Here is a 26641-nt window from a genome sequence, read left to right on the forward strand (position 1 = left end):
AATACCCTGTAGCAATTGAACGATTTGTTTTTAAAGGAACAATCAAACTCCGAAATTTGAATGATCTATTTATTAGATTGTCAATATCAGTTTCCAAATAAAATACACAACATCGATAATGAACTCATATTCTCTCATACAAAGAGAAAGTTAGGATTAAGTGTGATCATACAACAAAGTGAAGGATATTTACAACTAAATACGTTCACGTTTATTTTACTAATTATGACATATATAATATGGACGCATTTACAACACTATCTTAAACATTATATAATGTTGTTTCAAAAGTATTATTATTCTCGTTGAATTAATAGAGTAACTTTAAGTTGAGCACTCGTAATTGAAGTATCTTCGCTTTTTGTTTTTTGTGCAACAATTTTTAAAGTTTGGCCCATTTGAAGCGGCCAAGAAATAGAATTTTTGGCTGGCACGTTTTTAGATAAGGCGGCCAACAAGCGAAGCGCATAATTTTTGGCTTTTGTAGTGAATGAACCAACATGACAGACAAAAGCATGAATGTCTACCCTAAGATCATGAAGTGGCAAAGACTATAAAAAATAACCTATACAAAATAAAATAATATTTCATGGGTAAGCAGCATTGATATATTTCTCAAACTAACTTAGATTCTAGGTTAATTAATGGCCAATTTGGTTGTTCATTTATGTTTACAGCGTATTATGTAGTCGATGACCTTAAACTTTAAAATTCTTGCTTGTTCCGTTGCTTTAGTTTTCTTTATACTTCGTGTGGGGGTAATAAAAAGTTCAATGCTTCGCATGGAAAACTTTTTGCTGGCAACTTTTCTTATCTTTAAATTGGCGCATTAACTGCAACTGCAGTAAGTTCACAGTTCAATTCCAGAGACTGACAAATATTGCGATTCGCCTTCAAAAGCCTAAAATCCATGTGAAGAATTACATGCACGAGGATTTCAAGCAAAGCTTCAATCACGTTAGCAATTTACAAAAAAAAAAAAAAAAACAAGAAACCTTTAAGCAATTTATGTAAATGCCACAACAACTGTGAAAACGAAACGCACAACAGAAAAAGGGGAGAAGCATTCTGAAAAAGGAGAAACGTGAAAAACATCACAGTCAAAACAAATAAATAAATTGACCATTAAAATAATTGCAACGCCTAAATGCGTCGCGAACGTGGCTTGTAACACGCTTTGCCTGTTGTTGTTGTTGTTGTTGCTGTTGCTTTAGTTGGTCCGCTGTTTGCTGGCGAATGTTGCAACAACTTGTCAAACATTTGAATTACAGTTACGTAAAGCTGCTCCAAACCGCGGGCGCCGCCGCCAACAACTACAACAACAACAACAACGACGACAACAACAAGCACAACTTTTTGGCCAAATTTGGCTAAATTTAATGAAGCAATTAAATGCCTATAAAAATCAAAGAAAAACATTTTTAATCCAGCTTGTTGATGTTGCCGCTTGAAAAAACAATCACAAACATTTCGCAGTTTGGGCAGAAAAATCAATGATATAAATCGATTTTTAACCGGTTTAGAATTAATCCAATAACGAAAATCCATGTGTCTGCACATGAAACTGTCAGTATTTTTATATTTTTTACCCAAATTTAAATTGTATGCTTCGGAAGTGAATATTACAAATATTTTTCGAATGATTACGTTTTTTGACATTTCTTTTAAACCGCCATTCGCAGCAATAATGTAACAGTTAAAGCATCAAATTTGCGATTAGCCAAGTGTTCTACAGTTTGAGAAGCACTGAAGTTTAGCTACTTCATACATACCCGCCATTCCCGGAATGCTTGCTAGACTTTCAATTAGTCACGCGCGCCCCAAAGTCATTGAAGCATAAATCTAGACATTGTTGTGGCCAGTTCAAGTTGACAGAATGACAGACTCACTGACTGACTGACGGACGGACGGACTGACTGACTGAATGCCTGACTGTTTGGCTGACAGTTGCAGTTGCCTTTTGGCCGCTTTTGGCGGCACTCTGCTGCCTTTTTCTGCGAGCGACAAAAATATTTTAAGCTGTCAAATCGTTGACACATGCCTGTCTTATGTTTGTTGTTGTTGTTGTTGTTGTTGCTGTTCACGCTGTTTCTTGTTGTTGTAAATAGCTCGATAGTCTAATTGTTAAAATCAACTCGAAGGCTTCAATGCTTTGTCGCCCATGAAAAAAATACAAACTTCGAATGTCAAGTTTCCGTCAGAGGTCATAAATTTGGTGGGCTGATTGTCTCTCTGTTGTCTATTTGTTTCGGGCGTGGGGAGATTTCTTCCAAATGTGTTTTTAAACAGTTGTGACAAATGCTTTAAATATTTCCCGTCGAAACAGATGAATACATAAATTAAGCGATAACTATTTGGGGGGATGCTGACGAATTGAAGAAATGGGAATAGGAAATGGAAATGGAAATGGAAATGAGTGCTAATTGCCTGTGACGTCCCTGAGAGACAGGAGACGTTTTAAAAATAAATATAATAATTGGTTCTTATTTTACTAACAGGCTCTAAGTGAGTGCATTATGATCGACTCACATATAATAATAGGTGGAGAAAGTTTATGTGTGTTTACTAAAAATCATAACTTCACATTTCTTTAAAGAAAATTCTTTATACATATATTATAAGCTGCAGTCTTCTGCAACTCTTTTGTGAATCTCTGAAACAAGGAAACTATCTTGTTCTAAAATCAGTGCAACATTGCAACTTCGTATACTTATTGAGTGCAAATCGTGTGTTAATTGAAATTCCATTGTGGATCGAGGTAAACAGAAAAAACAGCAAAGTATTATATTTGGTGGCCACACACCAAGCATTTCCTCCTTAGTGCAGCTGCTTAGTCAGCTAATGAGCATTACGAATCTCAATCATATCATCATTATGACTGCCTTGATCATTGTGAACTTTCACAATCTTCTACTATATGGCCAATTATGTGCTGAAAAATTGTCTGCTTAACTTCAGCCGACACAAAGTTGACATTTCAAGTGCAGTTTGCACTCGAGACTCTCGCTCTCTCTGTTTCTGTCTCTGTCTCGATTCGAAAGATATTTCAATGTTTTGATATAATTCTTTCATTGCCATATGCCGGCGAAAGGCGCACAAAGATGCCACAAACAAGACAAGAGAAGACAAAGATATTCACATGGAAGTGCACACTTAATTAAAACAGACGAGCACAGAACCAACTTCGAGCACTGATTTAAAATTAACAAGTATGAATAAATTATCTACCACGATACGATCAGTAGATACTCTCTACATCTATGTTAAAATATACTTTTAATATGAAAAACTAGTTTGGAAATGTGAAAACGCTTCAATTAATAAAATGAATATTTAAAAGTTGAATACTATTCTAGTTCTCCAATTTATTTCCATCAATAGATGAGGAAAAGTATGTTCAATAAATTGATTTACATATTTCCTCCATTGTGTAAGCATACCCTATGGTCGCATTAAGATTACAGGGTACAAGAACAATGTTTTCGCATATGCCTCAAGTATGAGAGATTTATGACAGCCATGCGTTCCAAGAGTTATTAATAAATAACGAAGACTACAAACGGGAGCCCAACTTCTCGAGAGCATCGCATTAATATTTAAATTGGCTCGTCCTTTAATTAACTTTGTCTGTTTTATAGAGTTTGAAAGTTCAAAAAAATATGTTAGTTGCCAAAAAAAAATACGAATTACCTTTTATGGATGCGTCGTTAGAGTTTAGAGTCTGAACAATTTTTTTCATTTATTGGTTTCGCTTATTTCGTGGCTACAATTGACACATGTTGAACTGAATTTTTGGTCAGGCGGTGACAGACAAACAAAATTGCTTTAAAATGTCACAAACGTAAAAAAAAGAACTTAAAATCTGCGTTTTTTGTAAGGTTCCCATGACTTTTGTTTATGATGCTGGCAGAGGGCAGCGTCGCTCAATGGCATTTTTCATTATGAAGAGAACGAAGGGAGGAGAGCAGACAGACAGCTCAACATATCAACGGCATGTGTCAAAATTTACACGCTCCCATTAAGTTGATTTTGCATGAACGCAAAATGTATTCACAGACTGTCATGGAATTTTGATTTATATATAATATTATTTTTTTCTGACTTTGATTTTGATGGAAGTATCTGAAGTTCAGATGGTACGTGATGAGAAATTGTGGGTGGCAGTTGTTGTTGTTCGTGGACTCTACTTAAATAAGTCTCGATTACTTGAATACTTCTCATGACATAAGTTAGTTGATGGAAACCCGGAAACGATTTCCAATCACAAAGAAAAGACTGTAAGACGATACGACTTAATCAAAACTCAATCAGAGCCAATTTATGTTTGCCATTTTGAGCATTAGAATGTAATACCTAGTGACCGGTCTCGGTAAAAAGATGGAAAAACCCGATCCAACCCACTGTGATCATATTTCATGCATAGTCTAATGATCAGCGACAAGCCCAAGGCACAGATGGATCATGGAACTGGCGTTAAATCGCTTGTAAATGAGTGACAAGTCATCGGCTTAATTACAAACTGGATCACAGCTACGCTGTCACATGAGCTCAACTCAGACTCAGACTTAGGGGGGAGAGGGGGTTTATCTATGGCACAGTCAAAAGTCTCACCTGTTTCAGATCCAATGTGATGGTCACATACTCATACTGCCGGCCACCCTGCAGTGTTGGTGATTGCCACCAGCTCTCCTCGAAGCTGGAGCCGGGTGAAATAAGCGACTCGATGGGTCGCTGCTTGGCCCGGTCAGAGCTGTGGGCATTGCAGGTGCCACATTGCGTGGCCCACTTGCGATGCGGATATGCATCGACTAATTTACAGTATTCCTCGGCGCCGTTTTGGCCGCAGGTCGCATTCACAGTTATTGCGGCACGTGGAGCGACATTGAAAACGGGCGGATAAAGACCACTTGGGCTTCCAGCACTAACATCATCCGCCTGTTGGCTGTTCAGATCACGCACAGCTGAAAAAAATATAAAAATTAAGTTAGTGATATATTACGTAACGAACTAAATAAGCTAACTCCTTAATGGTTTCTTGTTAAGCTGTTAACTTTTGATCTTTAGTTCGTTCTAGTTCGTATGTCCCATTTTGATTAAACTTGTTTTTGCAGTTGGTTGTTACTATCGTCTAGCTATTTGAACTGATGTGGCAGCACTTATAGTACAAATTTTAACATTTGTGGAACAATATTTTCTATAAAAATAATAATATACTAAAACAAATGGGGGTTCAAATAATCGAAAATCATACTGTTCTCGAAAACGAACGTTGAACGAAATCAAACGATGAACGACTATAGTCGATTGTTGATTATAATCAAACAATCGAGGATCGAGGATTAACGAACGAACTATTTCAATAAATTGAACAAAACTTAAGAGAACTTATATACATATATACAGAATATATTTAAGTATTATACCAGACAAGCATAATAAATACGATCGTAGCTTGAGGGATGACCGTGGAACCGACTCACTTAGACTTCAAGTCGATACCAGTTCCGATATATCATTAATCGATATTTATACAGTGAATACATTTTAACGCGGCTTGCGCTATGTAATTTCTAACATACTCTATAAACTGCCCACCGAGAGCGTCGCTTTATGCGTTTGACAGATTTTCCCATGTAAATCATATTAATTGCTGGAACAAGCCAAGAACAAGCTCAGCAATGACTATAAATCACAGTTACAGCTGCTCTGGGCTCAATGTTCGTATTGATTGGTCAGCTTAAAGGCAAAAATGTATCTCACGTATTTGCAGATAGATAGCCAAACAAGGCAACTTTCGAGATAATGTTTATCGCTGTTCAGCGCAGTTGGTAGCAGCTGTAGCCAAAGTTTGAAATGTTGACCTGGTATGCGATTTGCATGTTTCTTACGACTACTGGCTTCAAATTGCAATTGTTGCTATTTCTACTACAAGTAGTCACATGTGTGTAAGTGTATTTCTAGTTGTTGTTGTGTCAGCATGTGCAATTTTGGCAATTGTCAACAAAAAGTTTTTCGCATTTTGTTTGTCCGACGCAAAAACGTTGACGTAATTGCTGTGAAATTGCACATAAGTTTCTGAGCCAAGGCTTCAAAGTTTCTCAGAAGCTCCAAATATTTGATGTCTTAAAGTGTGGCAAGGGAAAACTTTCAAAAATAGTTAACTGACTCGTAACTGATGAGTTTAAAAAGTTCAACTATTTAGTGCAAATTTAGTGCAGTGATCATAGGAAAACTTTTCAGAAGTATTTTACAATTTCAAATTCAAGTAATCAATAATAAAAAAATCAGTTCGTAATCTAAAACTTTGCAATCAAAATCAATGAAATGGGAAGTATTTTATAGGTTTACTGAAGTAACTAGTGTGAATTACCGACAATTACCACTTCCCGAACAACACGGCCAATTTAAATAGAAACATCTATTCCCCAAGTGCTTATTAAAGCTATCAATAATTGGACCAGCTAACACGCAAGGCAATAAAACCACTCGAAACTCAGATCACTTTCACTTAACACTAATTTCATTTCAACAAGAAGACAGCCGTGAAAAATAAAACCACAAAACGAAAAAAAAGAAACAGTCTGTAATTATTGAAATGAGTTTATGAAATGTGTAGAAAGTCAAAAGAAAATGTTAAACAAATTCGCTTTGAGCAGAGCATTTCCAGGGCAAGAGGTGTGAGAAAACGCGGAAAACCAAGAAAATTTATCGACAGCTGTCAAAATGCAACGCTACACGCAAATGGCATTTAAATGTCTTGACAAATAACAAATTTGCGGTAGCCAAAAAGTTGACTTCACTCCACTCTACACTCGAGACTCAAGACTCCAGTCGACTACACACCAAAACCCAAACCCAAACCCAACACAGCACAGCAGTTAAATCCACGAAGTCGAGTATGTATGTATCTTTCCTCTGGCCCCTTGGCTACATGGGGCATGTTTTTCGGGCAAGTTTTCCATGCGCTGACAGCTTAAGTGAGAAAAGTTTTGCTGATTAAATGTTTTGACAAATTGAATGGCAATATTTATAAAACATTAACACAAAAGCGGCGTCGAGCATGAATTAAACTACGAGGCTATGAAAGAGAAAAGGCTAAAGAAAACTCGTATTAATAATGTCATGGATGAACCGTTTGAGTGATTTGTAAAAGACAACTTTATTAAAGCAATTTTCACTCAGCACCAATGCCAGACAATAAGGTAAACAATCCATAACATTGGTTTCACACTGAGGAAGCCACAAGCCAGAAATAACCAAGAAATGGTCAATAGAATAAACGCGAAACTTCTGTAATCTTCTCAGAGTAATATGAGTGTGTTATTAAGAATGTCTCAATTATATTTCCATCTCTCTTATATTTGCCAAGTATTTTACTTTTCGATTAAATGAATATATTGATATTGATATATTCAGATAGAATATTTTACCCGTTTTTTTGAAAGGAGGTAAATCTATTAAATTATGTAATAGCAATACTAACTTATTATTTTATTTAGAATTAAGTCATAAAATACATATGGATTAAAATTGCTTTAGGTTTTTGATTATTTTAACAACACACGAAACGCTTTTTGTAGTAAACCTGGCGTTGAGTCAAATAAAGAAATTAACAAGAATTCTATATGTATTGTAAGATAATTTAAAATATTATTGAAAAGCGTATTTAAAATTTAGTTAATTAAATTAATAATACGAAAATATATCAAAGATATATATTATTATAGTTCGGTTGGGTAAACTCCCCAATTTTTATTCCTTAAGCACACGATTTATTTTGAAGTTTGAGAAGAGTATTTGGAGTGCTGTAGATTGGAGTTAGTGATTGCTTCTCGTTTTGATTAATTACAAACCATTATGGGCACACGCATGTGTCTGGAGTCTGTGGACTGCAGTTCATGCAGCATTCATTGGATGCAACAGCAGCATCATCATCAGCAGCTGTTGTTTGTTGTTGCACGTTGTTGTATTGTTGTTGTTGTTGTTGCATAGTTGAAAGCATTTTACTGTTTTCTGCATTTTATTCATATCGACCGGCGCATAAAATACAAAAATATTTTCACTATTTTTGGTCCTCATCCGCAGCTGTGCATTCGATTGGGCTTTCCAGTTGCCTGCCTGCTTGCTGATGCTTTTGCTTTTGAGGTTGGCTTCCTCTCGTTTGTTTGTTAGGGGCCAATTATGCATATAAACAGACAGTGCGCACAGTCGACCAATCTAGTTGGTAGAAATTACTCGGATCTACCAGTTGCAACCTGCTTATTAAGTCATTTCAAGTTGTTGAACTTCAAAGAATACCAAACTGCCAAATTGCCTACAATTCGTATTCATTCTCCTTGGTAACCAATTGGTCGAGATACTCGATGATTTGTTTGTTTTGCCAATTTTTTCACGACTAATTTACCAGGCGCTGCAGCATCGTTGACCTGGCCAAAAGTGTTGCGAATAAAAAATCAAATTCGGTAGCCAAAGTAGCTGCCAAAATGTCTGATGACGACATTCGAACCCCACGAGGGTAGCGAGCAAAAATTTAATAATAATAAAAAATCGCTGCTGGCCAAAAAAACGAGTAAAGGAAAGGCAAACAAAAAACACCACATGGGTCCATAGCTGATGACGATGGCGATGACGATGACGTTGCTGATGAGTCTCATGCGAGGCGGCAGCGTGACGAAAACAGACTTTATGCAACTTGACAGCCTGCTCGGCTACCGTTGCTGCCTTGTCTGGTGCTGAAGTTGGAGCTGGACCTGGACCCGGACTCGACTGGAGGATGGATTGGTTGCTTGGCCGCTTTGCTCGAATGCATGGATGATGGAACAATCGAAGGAGCAATCAAAATATGGCCATAAATAGGCGACCAAAACTGCGCGAGGCGTCTCGCAACTCTCGACTTAACTTTTCAGTCTGTCTACAACCAAAAGCAAGAAGGCAAAAAAAAATGCAAAAACGGCTCAATTACAAATGACGACAATGGCTGGCATTGGACCTCTCGGTGATGCAGCAGTTTTAAAAACTTAATGGAACTTTGACGCGACACACAAATATCGCGGAATTTACTTTTCGGTGCTGCACTTAATGAAAAGTAATCAAAATTTATACGTTGGGCGGAAACACTAAAGAAATTAAATTAAAGTCACTAGTCGCCGACTTTATATGAAAATTTAAATGCAATTTTAAATTGCATAACTTTTAAAAACCGCGCCCACTTCTACCCCCACAAAATACCAAAAAATCGTATAACTACCGTAATTTTAAAGCTAGAATATATAATAATAACAATAGTATTTATGATTTCTGAGAATTTGGATTCGATCAGATAAAAACTGTAGAATTTATTTAGGAAATACTTTAATATGGGTTTTCTCTACTTAGTTGCTGTATATAAATATACCAAAAGTACATCTTGGTATATTTTTTATAGTATTTTTGTGGTCTATTAATTTGGTATATTTTAAGAATAACACCGAACTGTTTTGCTTTTATTCAAAATGGTTAGCGTGTGTTTCACAGTCGAGCACACTCTACAGAAACTTTCTTACTTGTTTTTCATTAAATATTTCTGTACAATTCGACATTTCACTGCAAAAATATATTTAGCAGTAGTTCTCTTTAATTTTCCAATTTTTGAACTAGAATGTTGCTGGCAACAGGAAGTGCTGAAAATGTGTTACAAATAAATGTCGTTGACACCGTCAAGTTGTGGCTATTACCCAACACATCTTTTTCAATATACATATATTACATGTGCACCATTGCACAAGTTTTAGAATTTACTTTACCACTTATGCAAAGTTTGTGAAATATTTAAAGACACTTGCTTAGCATTTCGGACCGATTGCAAGTGAAGTAAAGCGATAAATTCAACACTCAGCTGGGAATGTCACACAGTTTCCATGAACAAATTTTTCGCAACCAAATGTGTAGTGGAACAAAAAGTTCAAATCAAACATCCGCATTGAGGATGGGTGCCAGAAAGGAGAGGCTTTAAAAATGCATCAAGTTGGCTAAGCAGATTGCAGCAGCGAGCTTACAAAACTCTGCTGGGACTTGTGGCAGGTGGCAGAGACGAGATGCCAGAATGGGCGGGTTTGGTAGGTTGCGATACTACTTGAAAAATTAATGTACCTGCGCCGTGTTGGCCGCCAAACGGTCGAATGGCTGAGGGGGGGCTCGGGAAAATGCCTAGACAAATGTCAAATATTTATTGAAAATAAACAAAACGGGCAAACAAATAAACAAAACTGACAAACAAGACGGCAAACCGACGATGGACAAACGGACGGACAAGGCGACAAACGCATTTCCAAGAAAAGAAATAAAATGAAGGAACGTAGAACGTAGAGACTGGAGAGCCAAGAACCAAGAACCAAGAACGAACAACACAAGCATCAAACTGACCAGAACTGAGGATGTTTGGACATGCATCAGCGCACCACTGCAAACCACGACAGCGACAGCGACAACAACAACAGCAACAAGTGAGTTGAAAGCCGTACCGGGAACGTCTCCAAAAGTGGATGCTGCACATTGCCCGTTAACCGTCGGTGGGTGCTTCAGAAAAGCTGCCTGCAAACCGTCGTCGAACAAGACGACGGGTTTCGACAATGAGAACTAGTGAGAAGCACACACATGTCCAGCACGTCGACTACTCGCACACTCTTACACACACACACACACAGCACACAGCTACCGGCGTTCTGACAGCGCTGTGGCTCAAGTGGTCCCCAAGATGCAGAGCTTCCCTCTTTTCCCCAACCCCAACCTCAAGCTCAAGTTGTGCTTTAGAAAAATATTTATGCATGCCAACGCAGTGATGATGATCAGCAACGTAATAACGATGATGATGACGATGGTCGATGACTTTGGCTTGGGTTATGCAAGTAATGCTTGATTTGGTATTGAAGACTGGTAGCTGCCACTTGGTGTTGTTTTGATGACTCACAACACAATCAAGCTGCCACATTCTGGCTTTCGAGTCGAGGGAGTTGACCAAAGACAGCGAGACTAATTCAAGTGCTGTGCATTGCACATTGGGTGGCTACTCCAATAATGGAGGTGTGAGAACATACGTTCAATAGATTTATGTTCACACAATGTTTTAACTTTATATAAAGTGAATTAATTGAGCTGTGAGCTTTCGTTTGTTCTTGGGATTAAGTATTTTAGGGGAATTCAAAGCAATATGTGGGTCATGAGAAGATAGGTTCAACATTTGAATATTTGGTGTGCTAAAAGTTAAGATACTACAGGAAAAGAATACATGATATTTCGTAGAGATATGATAAGTTTCAGCAAAAATTGTCTAGTTAACTGAATGCCAATTTGAATGAGAAAGTTCAGGTCTTAGATGTAAAGGCAAAAAAATAATAATAAAAAGAACGAATCTGTATTTATGCTGCATTGACTACTAAATAGGAACTGACTTTGATTGACTACTGTAGTAGTTACTCAATACATTAAAATATTACAGCAATTAATACGTTTCAAGCAAAAAATGTTTATAAACTACTAATACATTTTCTAATCCACAGCTAATTATTAACTTATATAGTTAGACTCTATGTTTTGTGTTTCTTTTAATCTCTGAAAATAAAATACCCTTTGTTTATTAATTGAACTTAGAAGGAATTAATATTGTATCTCAAATATTCAAACTTGTATGCTTTTAACACCTTCAGAATGCAATTTTGTGACATCCCAACAAAACAAGTCTCACCTTAATCACTTTTTTTTACGACGAACATAAATTAACTCATTTTGTAGAAGCGCCTACGTTGACATAAAGTCTTGAGGAACCAAGCCAAACTGACTGGCAACTCTTTGCACTGCTTTGGTGCATTCGGTCTCTGGTATTCTGGTCTCCAGAGTCTTCCGAGCCTGTCAGTCGTCACCTCTGTTAATTAAGCGACTTGTTTCGCTTGAGCGCCAAAAGCACTTGAGTTTTTATCTAATCTGCGATCGAAATTGTGTAAGCTACTGGCAAGCGAAATAAGTTGAAGCTGAAAGCGAGGCATTGGCGAGGAAATCTTCAAAGATCTCTGTTCGGTTAGCGGTTCATTTAATAATTTAATAAGTGGCACAACATCACGAATATACATTTCGCTGGTGATTCGATACTTTTCGGCCATACTCATAGAGCGCAACTGCACTTGCCGCGATAATTATCACGATTTATCAGGCCCCCAAAAAACCTCTTATCGAACAATTGCGATCGCTTTTGTCGGTCCCGTTCATTCATTAAGTGCACGAAAAGGCGTCGAAATGTCCATTATCCAAATGCTTTTCTATATGCACTCTTAAAATTTAGCTTTTTTCGTGTTTGCCAATCACTTGAAATGCATTTGCAGCAAAGTCGTTTCGGACCACTGACAAATATTTACTTGCGTTGACCAACACTGGCCCAGACACATGCACATGCGCGCAGTTTTTGGGCCTCCTTCAGCGTAGCGTATATCAACACTCATTACTTACGTCTCAGTGAGTTTTGGGCAAGCTTAAGACTTTGATATTGGATATCTGATATATCTCTCAGCTTAGCCACGAGTCGCAAGTCACAAAAATCGCCCACAGTCCATTGCGTTGGTTATGTTATGTTATGTTATTTTGGGCTCACTCTTTTTAGCTGTTAATTTGTCATGAGCTGTCACTTTTTATTAATAAATGCGCTTGCCTTGTGCACTTTTTGTGTTTTTCTTTTCGTTTTTTTTTGTGGTCGTGTGCGAGCTCCGCATAATAATGTCATAATTAAATTTATAAACTCTGAGTCAGCCCATCAGCAAACGGGAAGACAACTTAGCTGGGATCTAACAGGGAGTTGGGGAAGTCGACGACATCGTCTAGACTCCAGACTGCAAAGTTAATCCTATATCAGCAGACTTGAACAGACTACTCTGTACAGCAGGAATTTACATACAAGAAATTTTGCAATTTACAGCAAATGGAATTCATTTTGATACATACATTTCATACATTTATTTTGTTACACTCCGAATATTTCAAGAAATACTTTTATCACAAATTCGAAAATATGCGGATTTCATTCATTAAATTAGCTTATAACATTGTTATTTTCATGTTCATTCAATAGTTTTTTTTTCAACCTCTCAAGCTTATTTTCTGTTTTCAATTTCCCTAAAAACTTAAATTTTAATTTGCATTGGTGCATATTGAAAATTTCGAAGAAAGTTTTATTGCCTTGATGCCTGAGTTTTATTGGTGAAAATTGATCGAGAGAATAGCTTTAACTCTTGTATTTTTTGCCACTCAACTTTGCGAACAAATCAATTGCAGATGCCAATAAAAACATTACATTTACGAGCATGATCAAACTTTAGTGGATTTTAACGAGTTGGCAGCTCTGGCTAAGAGGAGGTAAGTCAACATTTAAGTGGGTCGCTCGGTCAGCTTGAAAATCTGCGGGTAATCCAAATGACAGCCATTAATGGCACATGCTGTACACGATCAGCAATAAACAAATCATTTGCAATAGACATAAAACTTAAAGAGTTTCTTTTTTTTTTTTTGCCTGGAACAAGTTTATAAAAGCGTTTCGATCCGCCCCAAAGTTAAACCTGTAAATTTGGTCTCAGTGGGAGTTATTGACTGAAAGGCACGCTCTAATAGTGTTCATTTGTACTTTAATTAACAAATATTAAAATCTTTTAAATCATAAATCGACTACACATCTATAAACAACTCATGCCATTACTTTTTAAATTCTTTTTAAAATTGCGAGTCGGACTAAATAGTCATTAAAATGAAATGTTACATCTTGGTCACACCCCTTTTGGCAATACGTCGAGGATATATGTTGAATGTTGAAGCTGGCTTATAATAAATCTTCAGGCCTGGACAAACTTTGGTAAAAATAGTTGGCTGGCAGCTCTGTAACTTTTGGAGGCACCACCTCCGGTGCAATCAAGTTGACTTGTAAACTATTTAATTAGTACGTACGCGCCAGCGTGTTAGTTTTGGCTGTAAAAAGGCGCCGCCGGAGGAGACAAAAATCACCTGAGTCAACCCACGAATGCTTCAGGCGCCGCAGTCGAGTTGCATTGGCCATTTGATGGCGCCGCCAGATGTGGCCAACAGTCGGTGTGTCTTGGCTGTTTTGGCCTTTTTGTTTCATAGTCTTGGACAATGTTTTGTATTGCATTGTGTTTTTATGGCATATGCAATCCGTAATAGTTGTCAGCTGTCGCTGGTTAATTGTCGATGCATCGAAAGAAAATTGCGTTAATTTGCTTGTTTACGTTGATGTCGCCAAACAACAACAACAACAACAACAACAACGACAACGATCACGATGCTTATGGTTGTAACGATCGTGATGACGACGATGATGATGCGTATCTCTTGCCTGGTTTGTTTTCCATTTACAAATTTTTATCGCCTCAACGAACTAAGCAAGTAAGCTAACCAGTTATCAGGCAACTGCATACTTACTATACTATATAATCAATGCAATTTGATAAGCGCTTATCCTGTCGCGTCACAAAAATGCTGCTTTTGATTAGCAATTAACGCTTTATTGAACAAGTTGACAGCAAGCTGAGATCAACTTGGTCTTTGCCACATTAAAGATTTCCATCTCTAATTGACTTTTGTAACTGTTTAGCTATGGGTGGCTAAGCTTTTTACCCAATTACTAATGACTATCGCAATTCGTTTTATAAATGAATGAAATCATGCATCTAAGAGTACAAAATTAATGTTATTTATTATTGTATTTTTTTTGTCTATGAACTCATCTTATTTGGCAATTTATTTTACTCTTTTGACTTGAATTACTCCTAAAACTCATTTAGAAATTAGCCGTTAATAACATCTTACTTGTGGTTGCAACTTTGTGGTTTACATCTTAATTATTTCCTTATTATTAACACACATTAATAATGTTTGAAATGTTAATCTACTCTCAAGGATTCCACAACAAATTTATAAATAAAATTTGCGCATAAATTGACGTTTTTTTTTGCATCATATTGTAATAAATTGAAATATTTTCAATTCATGTGCAAAATGTACTTAAGTATTCAACTCAGATTTTTTAATTAAAGAAACTGGTCGGTTTTTTGGCTTTTGATGTCACAATGGCAACAGGTTTGCAATAGCAACAATTACAAGTCGCATTCAAGGCGTATTAATTAAGCAATTTGTCAAGCGTCGAAACGGATCAGATCGGATTGGATCAGATGGTCGGCCAAAGTCTGTGATCCCGAATCAATTCCAGTTAACCAACTTAATCACTTTGCATGTCGCGTGTCAATTCCTCATTGATTGGTGTTGGCCTCTGACAAGGCGACAGTTGCGTTATTTAGAACACTAATCATGGCAGTCCCAAATGTTTCAATCCTTTTAAAGACAAATCTCGAGAAGCTGTCAAAAGTCCCCGACCCTCTCTCCCTGCCGCAGCCATAAAATGGAAAGGAAAGCAAAAGCCGCCAACGGCAGTCGACAGCTGCAGCATCTCCACACTCTCGGTTCCAGCTGTGAGTATCTGTATCTGTATCTTCAAACTAAAGCTGTTGCTGTTGCTGTTATGGCTGAAGCTGAACCTGATCTCTGGTCTGTTGGCAGCCGCCTCATTGCCAGCTTCTTGAGCTTGTGTCTGCGCCGCGTGTCTGTAGACAATTTGTTTTGTCGTGCATTTCTCTGGTGATTTGACAGCAAGTTTAGCTTGCCATACCCTATACTAATTGCTTATGAGGGTCTAATTGAATTTAGTTTGTATTAATACGATGATATTTAAATGTACAATATTTTACAAGTATTTTGGACAGTTTGATTAAACTTGTTTTGAATAAATAAACATCTGCTGTTTGATGTTAATGTTGCTTGCAAATATTTGCATATGGTCTTAGGCTATTACTAATAAATTTAATGTTAAATCTGCTTACACAGTGGCTGCTAGTCGAGTTGATCCTACTAATTCTTCAGCTTGGCATTTTAATAGAAATACCTTGTGAGCGTGTTCCTGGTGATGTTTTCCTCTGAATATTGTACAAGTGTGCGTCAACGCCCACATGAGGGGCGTGTTAACTCGATAACACTCCAGCTCAACAGCTGAGTTCAGTTTTGTGCAAATTTCTCATTTCATTTTCTCCCAACTCAATTTTCCTGCACCCGATGCGTGAGTCATGCGTAAAGGCACGTTTCATCATCTGTCCGTCAGTCAGTCAGTCACTCAGTCAGTGAGTACATTCATCCATCCAATCCATCTACCCGTACTACCGTCTGCCTAGCTTCCTATCTGCCTGATTGTCTGTATGCCTCTCTTGTGCTTTTGCATTTGCTTCCAGCTTGTAAATAGTCTGTACATCGTCTGCATGTTGATGGAAATTCCATCATTGCCAGTCCCTCCCCTTACACTCTCTCCCCCTTGGGGAACCACATTGGCAGCGTATTCAAAATAGACTGGCGAAAAAGTTGTCGCCGATTGTCGGCGCATTTGTACAAATGTCAGACAGACAGGCGGGCTGACAGACATCCTGGCAGACACACAGAAAGGCAAGTGAAGTTGCAGACTAGAGTTACAAAAAGTTGTCAGCGAGGTCATATGTCTCTGATTGATGATTCACTACGAGTCTACAACAACAGCAGCGAAAGTGATAAATGCACTTCAGATCTAAGAAAATAATACATATTTTTATTCAAATCATGCGCATCATTAAACTTTTTGCAGTATAAAGAATTATATAAAACAAATTCGATCTATAAAAATGATTTTATTTAGTTTCCTCTGAGCACTTTTTAAGTTAGAAAAAAAAGTATGTTTTAGTTTCAATAAAAAGTATACTTTATTTAAAGAACATTAAGTACAGAATAGTTAAAGAATTTTATCGTAAATGTATACTACTAAACAAGATGTAGTATATTATAAATTTAATCTTAATCTTCATACAAATTGTGGACAACTAAAAACAAGTAAGAAAGCTACAGTATTATTATCCCTAAAACACCTAACTAATATATTGCAAAAATACGAAAAGGGAGGATTATATTTGGTATATAGTTATTGTACTACAATTAAAATATTCCATAAACTTTATAATATACCATATTGTTAGGTAAAGCCCGTTGTAAGTAGGCGTTTTTCCCATACAAAAATATTTCTTAACTTCATTTCCTACAGGCACAAAGATATAATATCATTCTATCCTATGGCTATAAGAAATCATACAACGAAATTCTCATTTCAATAAAAAAGCATAATATTTATTATGAACAAAGTGCAAAATCTAAAAGATTCAAACATGTTCTATGAACTCCGACATTCAAACGCAACTCCAGATGTTGCACAGCAATCTGATCAAAGAGTAAAATGCCCTACTAAAATCACATCCTCTCCATTTACGCGAATTAATATCAACACTTTGCCCAGCTCCACCAACAACTTGACTGATAAATTGAATGAAGGAAGATCTCCAACTGCAAGTCATTTTTATGCAGCTTTCATCGCATGCTCAAAGGGAAGCAACCACACAGATTGAAGGTAAATAAACAATTTGTCGACTCGAAGATCTTCTTTCAGCACCCAAACATAAAGCATAATTAGTGCTAGTCTCTGACAGCAACAGCAGCGATTTGCCCTCTACAAAATATTTATACAGAACTTTCAAGTGTTTTCGCCCCACCAAATTTCTCACAACTGCATTTTCCGGGCAATTGTAAGCACGCGTTTCCCTTCCCAGAATTCGAGAATATTTTCATCAGCAAATGAAAAGCGCGAGGCGAGAACATGGAAAGGTCTGTTACTAAAATATTTGCTACGATTTGAGTTCGTTACAAAAAACAGGTTAAAGAGTGTAATCTGATATAGGGAATGATATAGAAGTTCTTTGCCTGCTGCACAGCGAGAGAATGGATTGTGTGTTAAGCTTATCAATTGCATCGCACCTCGATACTTTTCGGCACTTCGACTCGACTCGACTCTCGGTGGAATGCAGTCGAGAAAAACCTGTCGCCAAGGCGACATTTATCAATGAAGTTCAATGACAGTCGTTGTAGCTTTCGATCAATGATCGTTTATCAGCTTAAATATTGACAAATGGCTCGATAAAGACGCCGCAGAAGAAGAGACGCGAAAAGGAAATACTATAGCATGATAGTGTTAAACATGTAGGCGCTACACGACAACGCTGACATTGATGAGTGTTGCGAGTTGATAACTGAACTGAGGTGCAAGATAAGAAAAATGTTGAGCCAAACACAAGCATTGATAGCTGAAATAAAAAGGATGGCATGAGACACAAGTAAACTGTTGTAGAACTGCGATTACTTGAGGTTCTAGAAGGGGCAGAAAGGAGATTTAGAAGTGCAACAATTGAATATATTTTGAAATATAAACAATCCTCGAATTTTAGCTCCATATGTGCAAGAAGTGCACAAATTTAGCTCTTATGAAATATTGTTATTTTATAATGTGAAAGATAAAGATAATACCTCATAATGATGGACAAATTGAAGAGAGTGCCCAAGTGCTCTTATCCTCCAACATCCCTTTCACATTTCACTCATGAGATATTTGAATAGTTGATCATCGACTTCTGAGAATGTTATGGCTCCTTCTTCAAAACATATTCCACGGAGATTGCCTTATTGATTACTCAATCTAGTCTCAATTCACGTGCATTATGATCATTATCAGCACATTTGGTAGTTTACAAAACCATGTGGCACTGATGCTCTCTTTCATTGACCCAATTTCAAGAATTTGTGGGGCCTGGGAGAATTTATTGGAACTGCTGCTGCGGCTGCTGCGGCTGATGCTACGGCAAGTATCAACCTCAATCACAGCGAGCGCATTGCATTTCCATCTCTTATCTCAAGTGTCTGCACTAACGAGCTACGAATTTGTTGTTTCCACGGGCTGCACATCAACAGTCGCTGACCCGTTAAATGTTCCGGTGGCCCAAGGCACCGCGAGAGGGTCAATGAGAGTGAAGGGCCAAGGGAGGGATGACTCCGCCGTCTGACTGGCGGCGTCAATGTCTTATCAAAACGCTGGTCTATAACATTAATTTATTGCCTGGAGAGGCATGAATACGCATACCAGTTGGGGGCACTTCAAAGCTGCCTGGAACCATCAGATATCTGCCAGCAATTAAGCATAAGTTTATTGCTAACCAGCCGACTAACCAACCAAAATGATGTTCTTATTTATGTAAACAGCGCCACGTAGAGTTCCACTTTGGGAGTTTTCCTTTTTTTTTTTTCTCATTTCTATAGATCATTTTGTGGCGTCTTCTCGGTCAGCGCGAAGTTGTAACTCGATTATTTCGTTTCTTGGTGTTTTTGACTTTTGTTTGTTTATAAATGTTACAACTACAACTACAAATTGCGCCGTGTTTGTATTTATGAATGCCCAACAAAATGTTTACATGCCGTTTTCTGATGTTGTTCGTTTTTTTATACCCTGTTATGCATACTAAAAGAACATAAAGGTAAAACAGATAATTTCAAATGTCTTCAACATATTTACAACATGTTTTTTTTGAGAGAAATATGAAAGTTACGGCTTGTGTTTTTATGAAAATTTTATTAGCATAGATTTGGGAATGCTAAAAATAGGGTATCTGCTAGTCAATTTTACTTTTATTATATATGGCTAGAGAGTGTGATCTATAAAACTTTAAATGCCTGCTTGCCCTTTAGTTTTATATTCTTAAGTGGTTTATTTATTGGAACTTCACTTCAAAAGCGCGCTCGCAATTTGTATGGGATGTGTATTGGGTTTCCGTATCAAATAACCCTGTGTCTAACAATAACCGAACAGAACTCAACTGAACTCTGCACTTCATTGTGTTCTCGCAGCTTTTGTTTATTTTTAATGAGTTTCCCAATTGCCGCTGCTTCATCTCATGCTTCCTCGTCGTCATCATCATCATCATCATCATCTTGCTGCTGATGTTTATTGTTTTTGTGGAGTTTTGACATGTGTTTCCCCAATTGAGACCGCCCCATATCATATAACTTGTGGGATATTCCAGAAATTTTATAAAATTCCAAATTACAGTTGTAAATCCTTTATTTTATTTTTTTTTTTTTTGGTTCATCTACTGATTAAATTTTTTCCTCTCTGATCTACTTTTGGCAACTGTGTATGCAACATTGCCGTAGCTGCCAGCTGTCTTCCAGAATTATGCACTTCCGTTCAGCAAGCGCAACCAAAAGACAGATGGACAGGTGTGCTGGCCAGGTGTTCGCTTGAATCGCAGATGAATCCGAATGATCTATAAACTGCATTTAAATAAATTATCACAACAAAGGTCTGGACCACAAATTGCTTGTGAAATGCAGCAGAAAATGGGGATAAGCATGATTTATAGCCCATGTAAAATAATTGGAATTGAAGCCGACGATATTGTTTATTTTGCAAGGGTTTTGCGATATCGGAAAATACAGTTTTAAATGTTCAAGGGAATTGCGACGAACACTTTGCTTTCTACACTTTGAACAAATTGCGCTAAATTGATAAATTGATGATAAAACAATAATTTCTTCAATAAAACAAGTAGGAAAGTCTAGTCTGAAAGATACGCGCTACCCATTTGCAATAAAACCACAAAAATACTAAAAAAAAATTATTTTTTGGTATATCAATAAATCAATATACCATATACTACATTCAAAATATATCAGATTCTCAGCTACTATGTAATACGCGTCGCTCTTTACCATACAAAAGTTTTTCTAAATAACTTCTAAAATTATATTATATCTCTATATCTTATTGTCTCTGACATCTACATAGGTACTTATACGGACTGGAAAAGAATCTATTTCAAGAATTAATTTATATTATGTATCTAAATACGGAGATTGTTTTTCAACTCATATTAACCAATATTTCTGTTCCCAATGAGCATTACCATTTTCGTTACTCATTCATGAATAAACTGTTTAAGAGTTTCAACACTTTAGCTTCTACGAATCGCTTTGGACCGGTGCATTTGTAGAAAACAATTTCTCAATAAAATGATAACACTAAAAATCAAAAGCAACAGCAACTTTTGCTTTTCACGCTTTGCAGACGAAGATTAAGCATAAAAGGCAATAGAAAACCAACAGTAAAGTTCACTAAACTTCTACAACTTCACATGTCAATAAAAAATTAAAAACAAATAAAAGTCAATGACAGCTAGCAAGAGGCAAGTGGCGAGTTGCGAGTGGCGAGTGGTGAGTGGCAAAGGGAAACAGTTGGAGATCTGCGGCATTTTTTCCCACAAATCTAAATTTCCAGCACTACGAAGTGCTGTCTGTCTATAACTCGTATGTTGAATGTTATGCTGGATGCATTGTGTAATGCAGTTAACAAGAAGCAAACAAAAAAAAGCCGCGTTAAAAATCAATGAAGAATGCATTCTCCAAACAGTTTGCCGATGGACAAACAGCAAACGCAGCAGCAGCAGCAGCAACAGCTTTCCAGCATGGATTGTGTAAATATCTTTTAGATAGGAGAGAGAGAGAGGTTGGCCATGACTTATGGAATCGCGCGATGTATATAAGAATCTATAACCACGCCGAAGCAACTAATGAGCTCTTAAAGTGTGCATGCGTGTGTGTTGATTAGGCATGGCTTAACACACAACAACAACACAAACAGAAACAACGGAAATGCAGCGACGTCGGCGTGGCTCAATCATACAGTAGCCATTGTAGCTTTCAGTAAATGTATCTGTATCTGTATCGGTATCGGTATAGGAATCTATCTCTTCGCTTGTAGCTCGTTTGGTGACCCATTTCGAGCGCTCACGAACTTTCGTTTTCTCCATCTAATCTAAACAAGTCATCAATCAATTAATGCCATTAGCTGTTGAATTCGCTGTTTGGCTTTATAATCAGTCAACACGCCGTTTAATCGCAAATAATTTGCTCTATCAATTCGCATTTATGTCTCGCTGTCTAACACATTGCCCAAAGCAGCCCACTTGACTTTGCCAAGACTTGAATTGCACTCAACAATTTCGCTGAATCTATTTACAATTGACTGATTAACTTAACTGCTTGATGCATTTGATTTGCAATGATTACAGCAACCGTTTAAAAGACTCATTTTCAATGACTTGCTCGAAAGTTGTTTCCTGCAGCAATTCAATTTGACTTAAAAACCAATTCATTTGAGAGTCTAGTTTACACTGTAAATTGGGTGTATATTTATTAATGAATAATAATGGAAGTGGACTGGTATCAATTAAATCATTCTACTGCTTTGTTTCTCAATTATGTGAAGGAGGTTGGACATACAGTTGAAATAACTTCGTTAGGTTAACAAAAGTGAAGAGAAGAAGTTACTTTGAAAATAATGTTTTTAATATTTTTGAATTTAATTGTATATATTTGTTTCCTCATTAAATACGTTTGCATTTTACAGAGATCGCAGCACAGGGACAGTTTTAAAGTTTCAAAAATATATTTTAGAAACACATTTAAATTTTGTTTTATATATCAAAAAGTGATTTTAATACTAGTAAGTCTTCAAATGCATAAATCATTGATCATAATAATCATTGCCACCGTTACAGATCGTTTAGAAATGATTACTAAAATTGAATTCTTTGAAGAGAACAGCTCTTGGTCTAAGCCTTATCAGACTAGGTCAATCATGTTTTGGTAGCACAGCTATCAACATTCGTCAGCATTAACCAGCGATTATCATAAAAGCCCTCTGTCCTCAAATTATCATCTCCTAAACATATCGACACGCAACTTTGTAAGAAGCTTCATCGTTTTAAGGCCCATCTATTAGCAAGTCATAAGCATGTGTCTAGAGAGCCCGAAGAATGCATATTCAAGCGAGAAATTGGTTTAGGGCATAACGAATTTAAACGATTCGGCGTTGCCAGTAGACAACACGATAAGCCACTTAATTTTTATGAACAGCGTCGGAGGCGGGGGCTGAAAAGTGCAACACGTCCAGATTGAAATTCTATAACCCTACCACAGACTTTGCCATATGTGCGCCGGAATTCTTCTGGTCAACACCTAACCGAACCAAACTGAACTATGAGTTGAACACATGTTCCTATTAGCGCGTGTTGCGGTTCCTGTCTGACATATTCCGAGATACGAACTACGAGTAACGACAACTCACGCAGTCTCAGTCCCAGTTGGCCCATCTATTATATGCTCAAGAGGGTTTTCTAAATGCTCAACAATTGGCCATTGTGTGCATTGTTCTTGCTGTTGTAGTTGTCGTTGTTGTTGTCGTCGTTGTTGTTGTTGTTGTTGTTGGTGTTAGTTTGTTGTTACGGCATCTTCTTTAGGCTCGACCACAATTACTAGAACTAGACCTAGAGTAGGTAGTCGAGGCTTGAGACTAGAGCCTGGCGCTATTGTTGTTCTCAGTTGTTTTGGTGTGCTCTTAGTTTGGGGTCATATGTGCGTCTCAAAGACTGTCAAACACCCACACACACATACAAACATACACAGATGTTATATCGGTTAAGTGCTGCACATTCTAAATTGTTTTCGATTTGCTTTTCTTTTGGGTTTTCGGTTTGTGCATTTGTTGGGTTATCGTGTTAGGCCTTTACTTGCAATGGGTTCAATTGTTGAGCAATTATTGAAAACAATACAATAATTTGTGTTGACAGAAAATATTGGGATATTGTTTGGGTACACTGAAAAACTGTCATCAAATTCAATAACTATTTTTATTAAGAAGAAATTAAATACAATTTTAAAATAGTTTATAAATCGCACATAATTTTCATATGAAATTATCTATTTTGTTGATATCAAAGTTTAATGTTAAAACTTTTTCTTCATTTGGAATGAAATTTATCTGTAAAGTTGTTGGTGCGTTAAGCAGCTAAATAACTATGCAGATCGCACGCTTAATAGGCAAAGTTCACAGCACAGCTGCAGCAGAAGACAAAGACGCAGAGCAAATGCTGAGCAAGCAAAGAACCACAACTGGAGCCAAGACAACGACAACGACAAAGGCAACGACAACATAGCTGGCCCATAACTGGACCTCTCACGTAATAATGTATAGAATTACAAAAAAAAACAGCAAAGAAAAAAATAAATAAGTAGAAAAAAATCTCTTCCTCCTGTCACAACTTTCACATGAAAGTTCTTTCAACTTGAGCGCCCAAATATGGACGCAAGACACGTTGGACACGACAACGAGAAGAGCAACATCAACAACAAGAATAAGAATAAGAACAAGAACAACACCAACAAGGAAGCCGAACAACGATCGACTTCTTTGAGGCGCAACAATCGATCAAAGCCATATTTAGTATGCAATTCCAAGCTGGGCATTAGACCCCCGATAGCTAAGAGGAAAGAAGTTAGAGAGGAGGCTTCGACTTACCATTCGCATTCGATTTGCTGTTCGGTCTTTGGAGGCGTCCATTGCGACGTCGCTGCTGTGCGGATTTCTTGCCAGATCTGGAGCCAAACTCTGCGGAAGTTGTTGTCATTTGCTCCTCGGCAATGTTACTTTCGATGAGGAGGCCACTTTTGGTTTTGCGACGGCGCGGATTTTGTAATTTCGCCGTCGTCGTCGTCGGTTTCTGTTCCTTTATCCTAACTCCTGTCCAGGACATAATGTTCTCATCGAGCACATCCATTGTGGAGGAGGCTGCATAGCTATCGCTGGAATTGTATTCCTTGAGCAGTTGTGCAGGTGAGAAGATCTGAAGACGCTTCGTCTGTGCCTTGGTCTTGCCCTGACGTCCCTGACGTCTGCAGTGGCCATCGATGACCATCAACAGGATCAGCAAAAGGCAGCAGAAAAGGCAATTGTAGAACTTTCTGGTTTTCATTGTGACACAAAACAACAAATGCTGTAACTCAACTCAAATGCGCATTTTAACGACTTGACTTTGAACTTGGGAACTTTAATTATTTCTTCAACTTTGTATACGTTAAGATTTTTTTTATAGCTTTTATATCAAAATGATCGCGCACTCACATAGCCCACTTCCAAGAATTTTCATTCATAATTTTAATGCTTTTTATTTCTGTAATTCTCTTTTTTTTGTATTTTCTTCACAATTTCCGCTTGTCAGACGATGACGCGACGTTTGTCTGATTTTGTATTTTATTTTATTTCTTTACACATTTCCTTTGGCACTCTATTTGACTTGGTATGCAAATTCTATTGCAAACTCAACTTTCTATATGTATTTAAAAACATTTCAATCTTTTATTTTCGCCTCTTTTTTTATTTGCTGCAATTTTTGCGCTATTTAATTTTATTTTCGTTTCACGCACATTTCGCACTTCCCTGCACGGCGACAGCGACAAATTTTTTTTCTCTGGCTATTTTCGTATATCCTCGACGCAAAAGAAGCAAAAAATAATGATATCAATACATATAGACAGACAGATGTACATACATATGTATATAAAGACGATCTGTGGCGTTGCATAAAGCAATTTCGCATTTATTTATTGGCACTGCATTATCACTGCAAGAGCTAATTTTTATGACACGCTTATTTATCAGAGAATAGAACAAAAAACCATAAGAAGAACATAAACACGCACCACAGTATCAACAACAAGAACGAGATGTTTTCTTTAACCGAGACGAACCGATCACAAAACGAACGAACGAACGAACACTCGACGATCTCTTCGCTTCGGCCTTTGAGCGAGATCTACGTCCTACACAAACGACCGTCAAATCGAAACTGATGCGAACGCTCGTGCCGGCTTGGCGATCGTGCTGCCTGTTCGTTGCACTCAGTGATGCCAACTTGTGAGTTGGTGTAAAAAAAACGGCTAGATTATAAAAAGAATCAAATACGTGATTGCGTGTTGAATAAAAAGCAGTAAAATATATTATGCTCCTTTAAATTATCTCATCTCATTATCTCATTTTGTCTTTATGCTAGTTACAAATTGTATCTCTTATTTATATTTCATTCAATTTATTTCAGAATTGTTAATTAAATGGGCCATTAAAATATATAAGTATGTGTTCCCATTTTATTTTATTTGTTAATATGTACTAATTATATTCTTATTTGTTAAATTTGATCTTCCGACTTCAAAATATATTTACCATTATTATTTTATTTTGTTTATTTTAAACATTATCTTACTGATCTGAATTATTTTTATTTATTATTTATATATTTTTTGAGCAGCATGGTAAATCTTTAAAGATGTTTACACCATTAAAATAATATTATGCCTTTAGCCACAAAAAAGCCAAATGTTCTGTGCTGAGTGCAAGCTGGAATGTAATTGTGTTGTTTGAGTTTGTGGAACGTATTGCTGTTTCGATTCCTTCGTGTTGTTTGTGATGCAATTACAGACATTACTTAGAATTTATCCTTATTAAAGATCTCTCGATGCAGAGAGAATTTATTTTCGAGAATTTAATGCAAACAAAACGAAGGTTTCATTTAACGAACTCTTATTACTTTCATTCCTTTAAATTCAAAATTAAAGTAAACAAATTTAAAAGGAATCTTCTTAAGATCATTTTCCGCTTTCCGAAAGCATCTATATTATACAAATTTATAGTTAAACATGTGTTCCACAAATGATTTAATACTCTTTTGGCTCGCTCTTGGTTTTCGCTCAGCTGACTTCTCTCGTGCCGGCGTTTTAGTTAGAATGCCGGTATTTACCTGTTGCCGAGTGACTTTACAGGTACTTCAAAGATACA

The 26641-nt window shown here is 37.0% G+C and overlaps 1 protein-coding gene and 1 long non-coding RNA gene across 2 annotated transcripts in view; one reads left to right on the forward strand and one right to left on the reverse strand.

Annotated features, from left to right (window-relative positions):
* Nucleotides 1–25630, reverse strand: part of LOC117563354 (laminin subunit alpha-1) — an 84451-nt gene extending 58821 nt beyond the window's left edge. The window contains 2 exon segments of the mRNA XM_034241642.2: nt 4612–4961; nt 24329–25630. Coding sequence (XP_034097533.2) covers nt 4612–4961; nt 24329–24782 — 804 coding nt within the window. The 5' untranslated portion in view covers nt 24783–25630.
* LOC127565325 (uncharacterized) lies at nt 17141–20564 on the forward strand. The gene is made up of 3 exons (XR_007954685.1): nt 17141–17321; nt 17387–17497; nt 20125–20564. It is a non-coding gene; the product is annotated as an uncharacterized LOC127565325 (long non-coding RNA).
* Nucleotides 25631–26641: the final 1011 nt, after the last annotated feature.

This window comes from Drosophila albomicans, chromosome 2L (genome assembly GCF_009650485.2).
Source record: "Drosophila albomicans strain 15112-1751.03 chromosome 2L, ASM965048v2, whole genome shotgun sequence".
Classification (NCBI taxonomy): domain Eukaryota; kingdom Metazoa; phylum Arthropoda; class Insecta; order Diptera; family Drosophilidae; genus Drosophila; species Drosophila albomicans.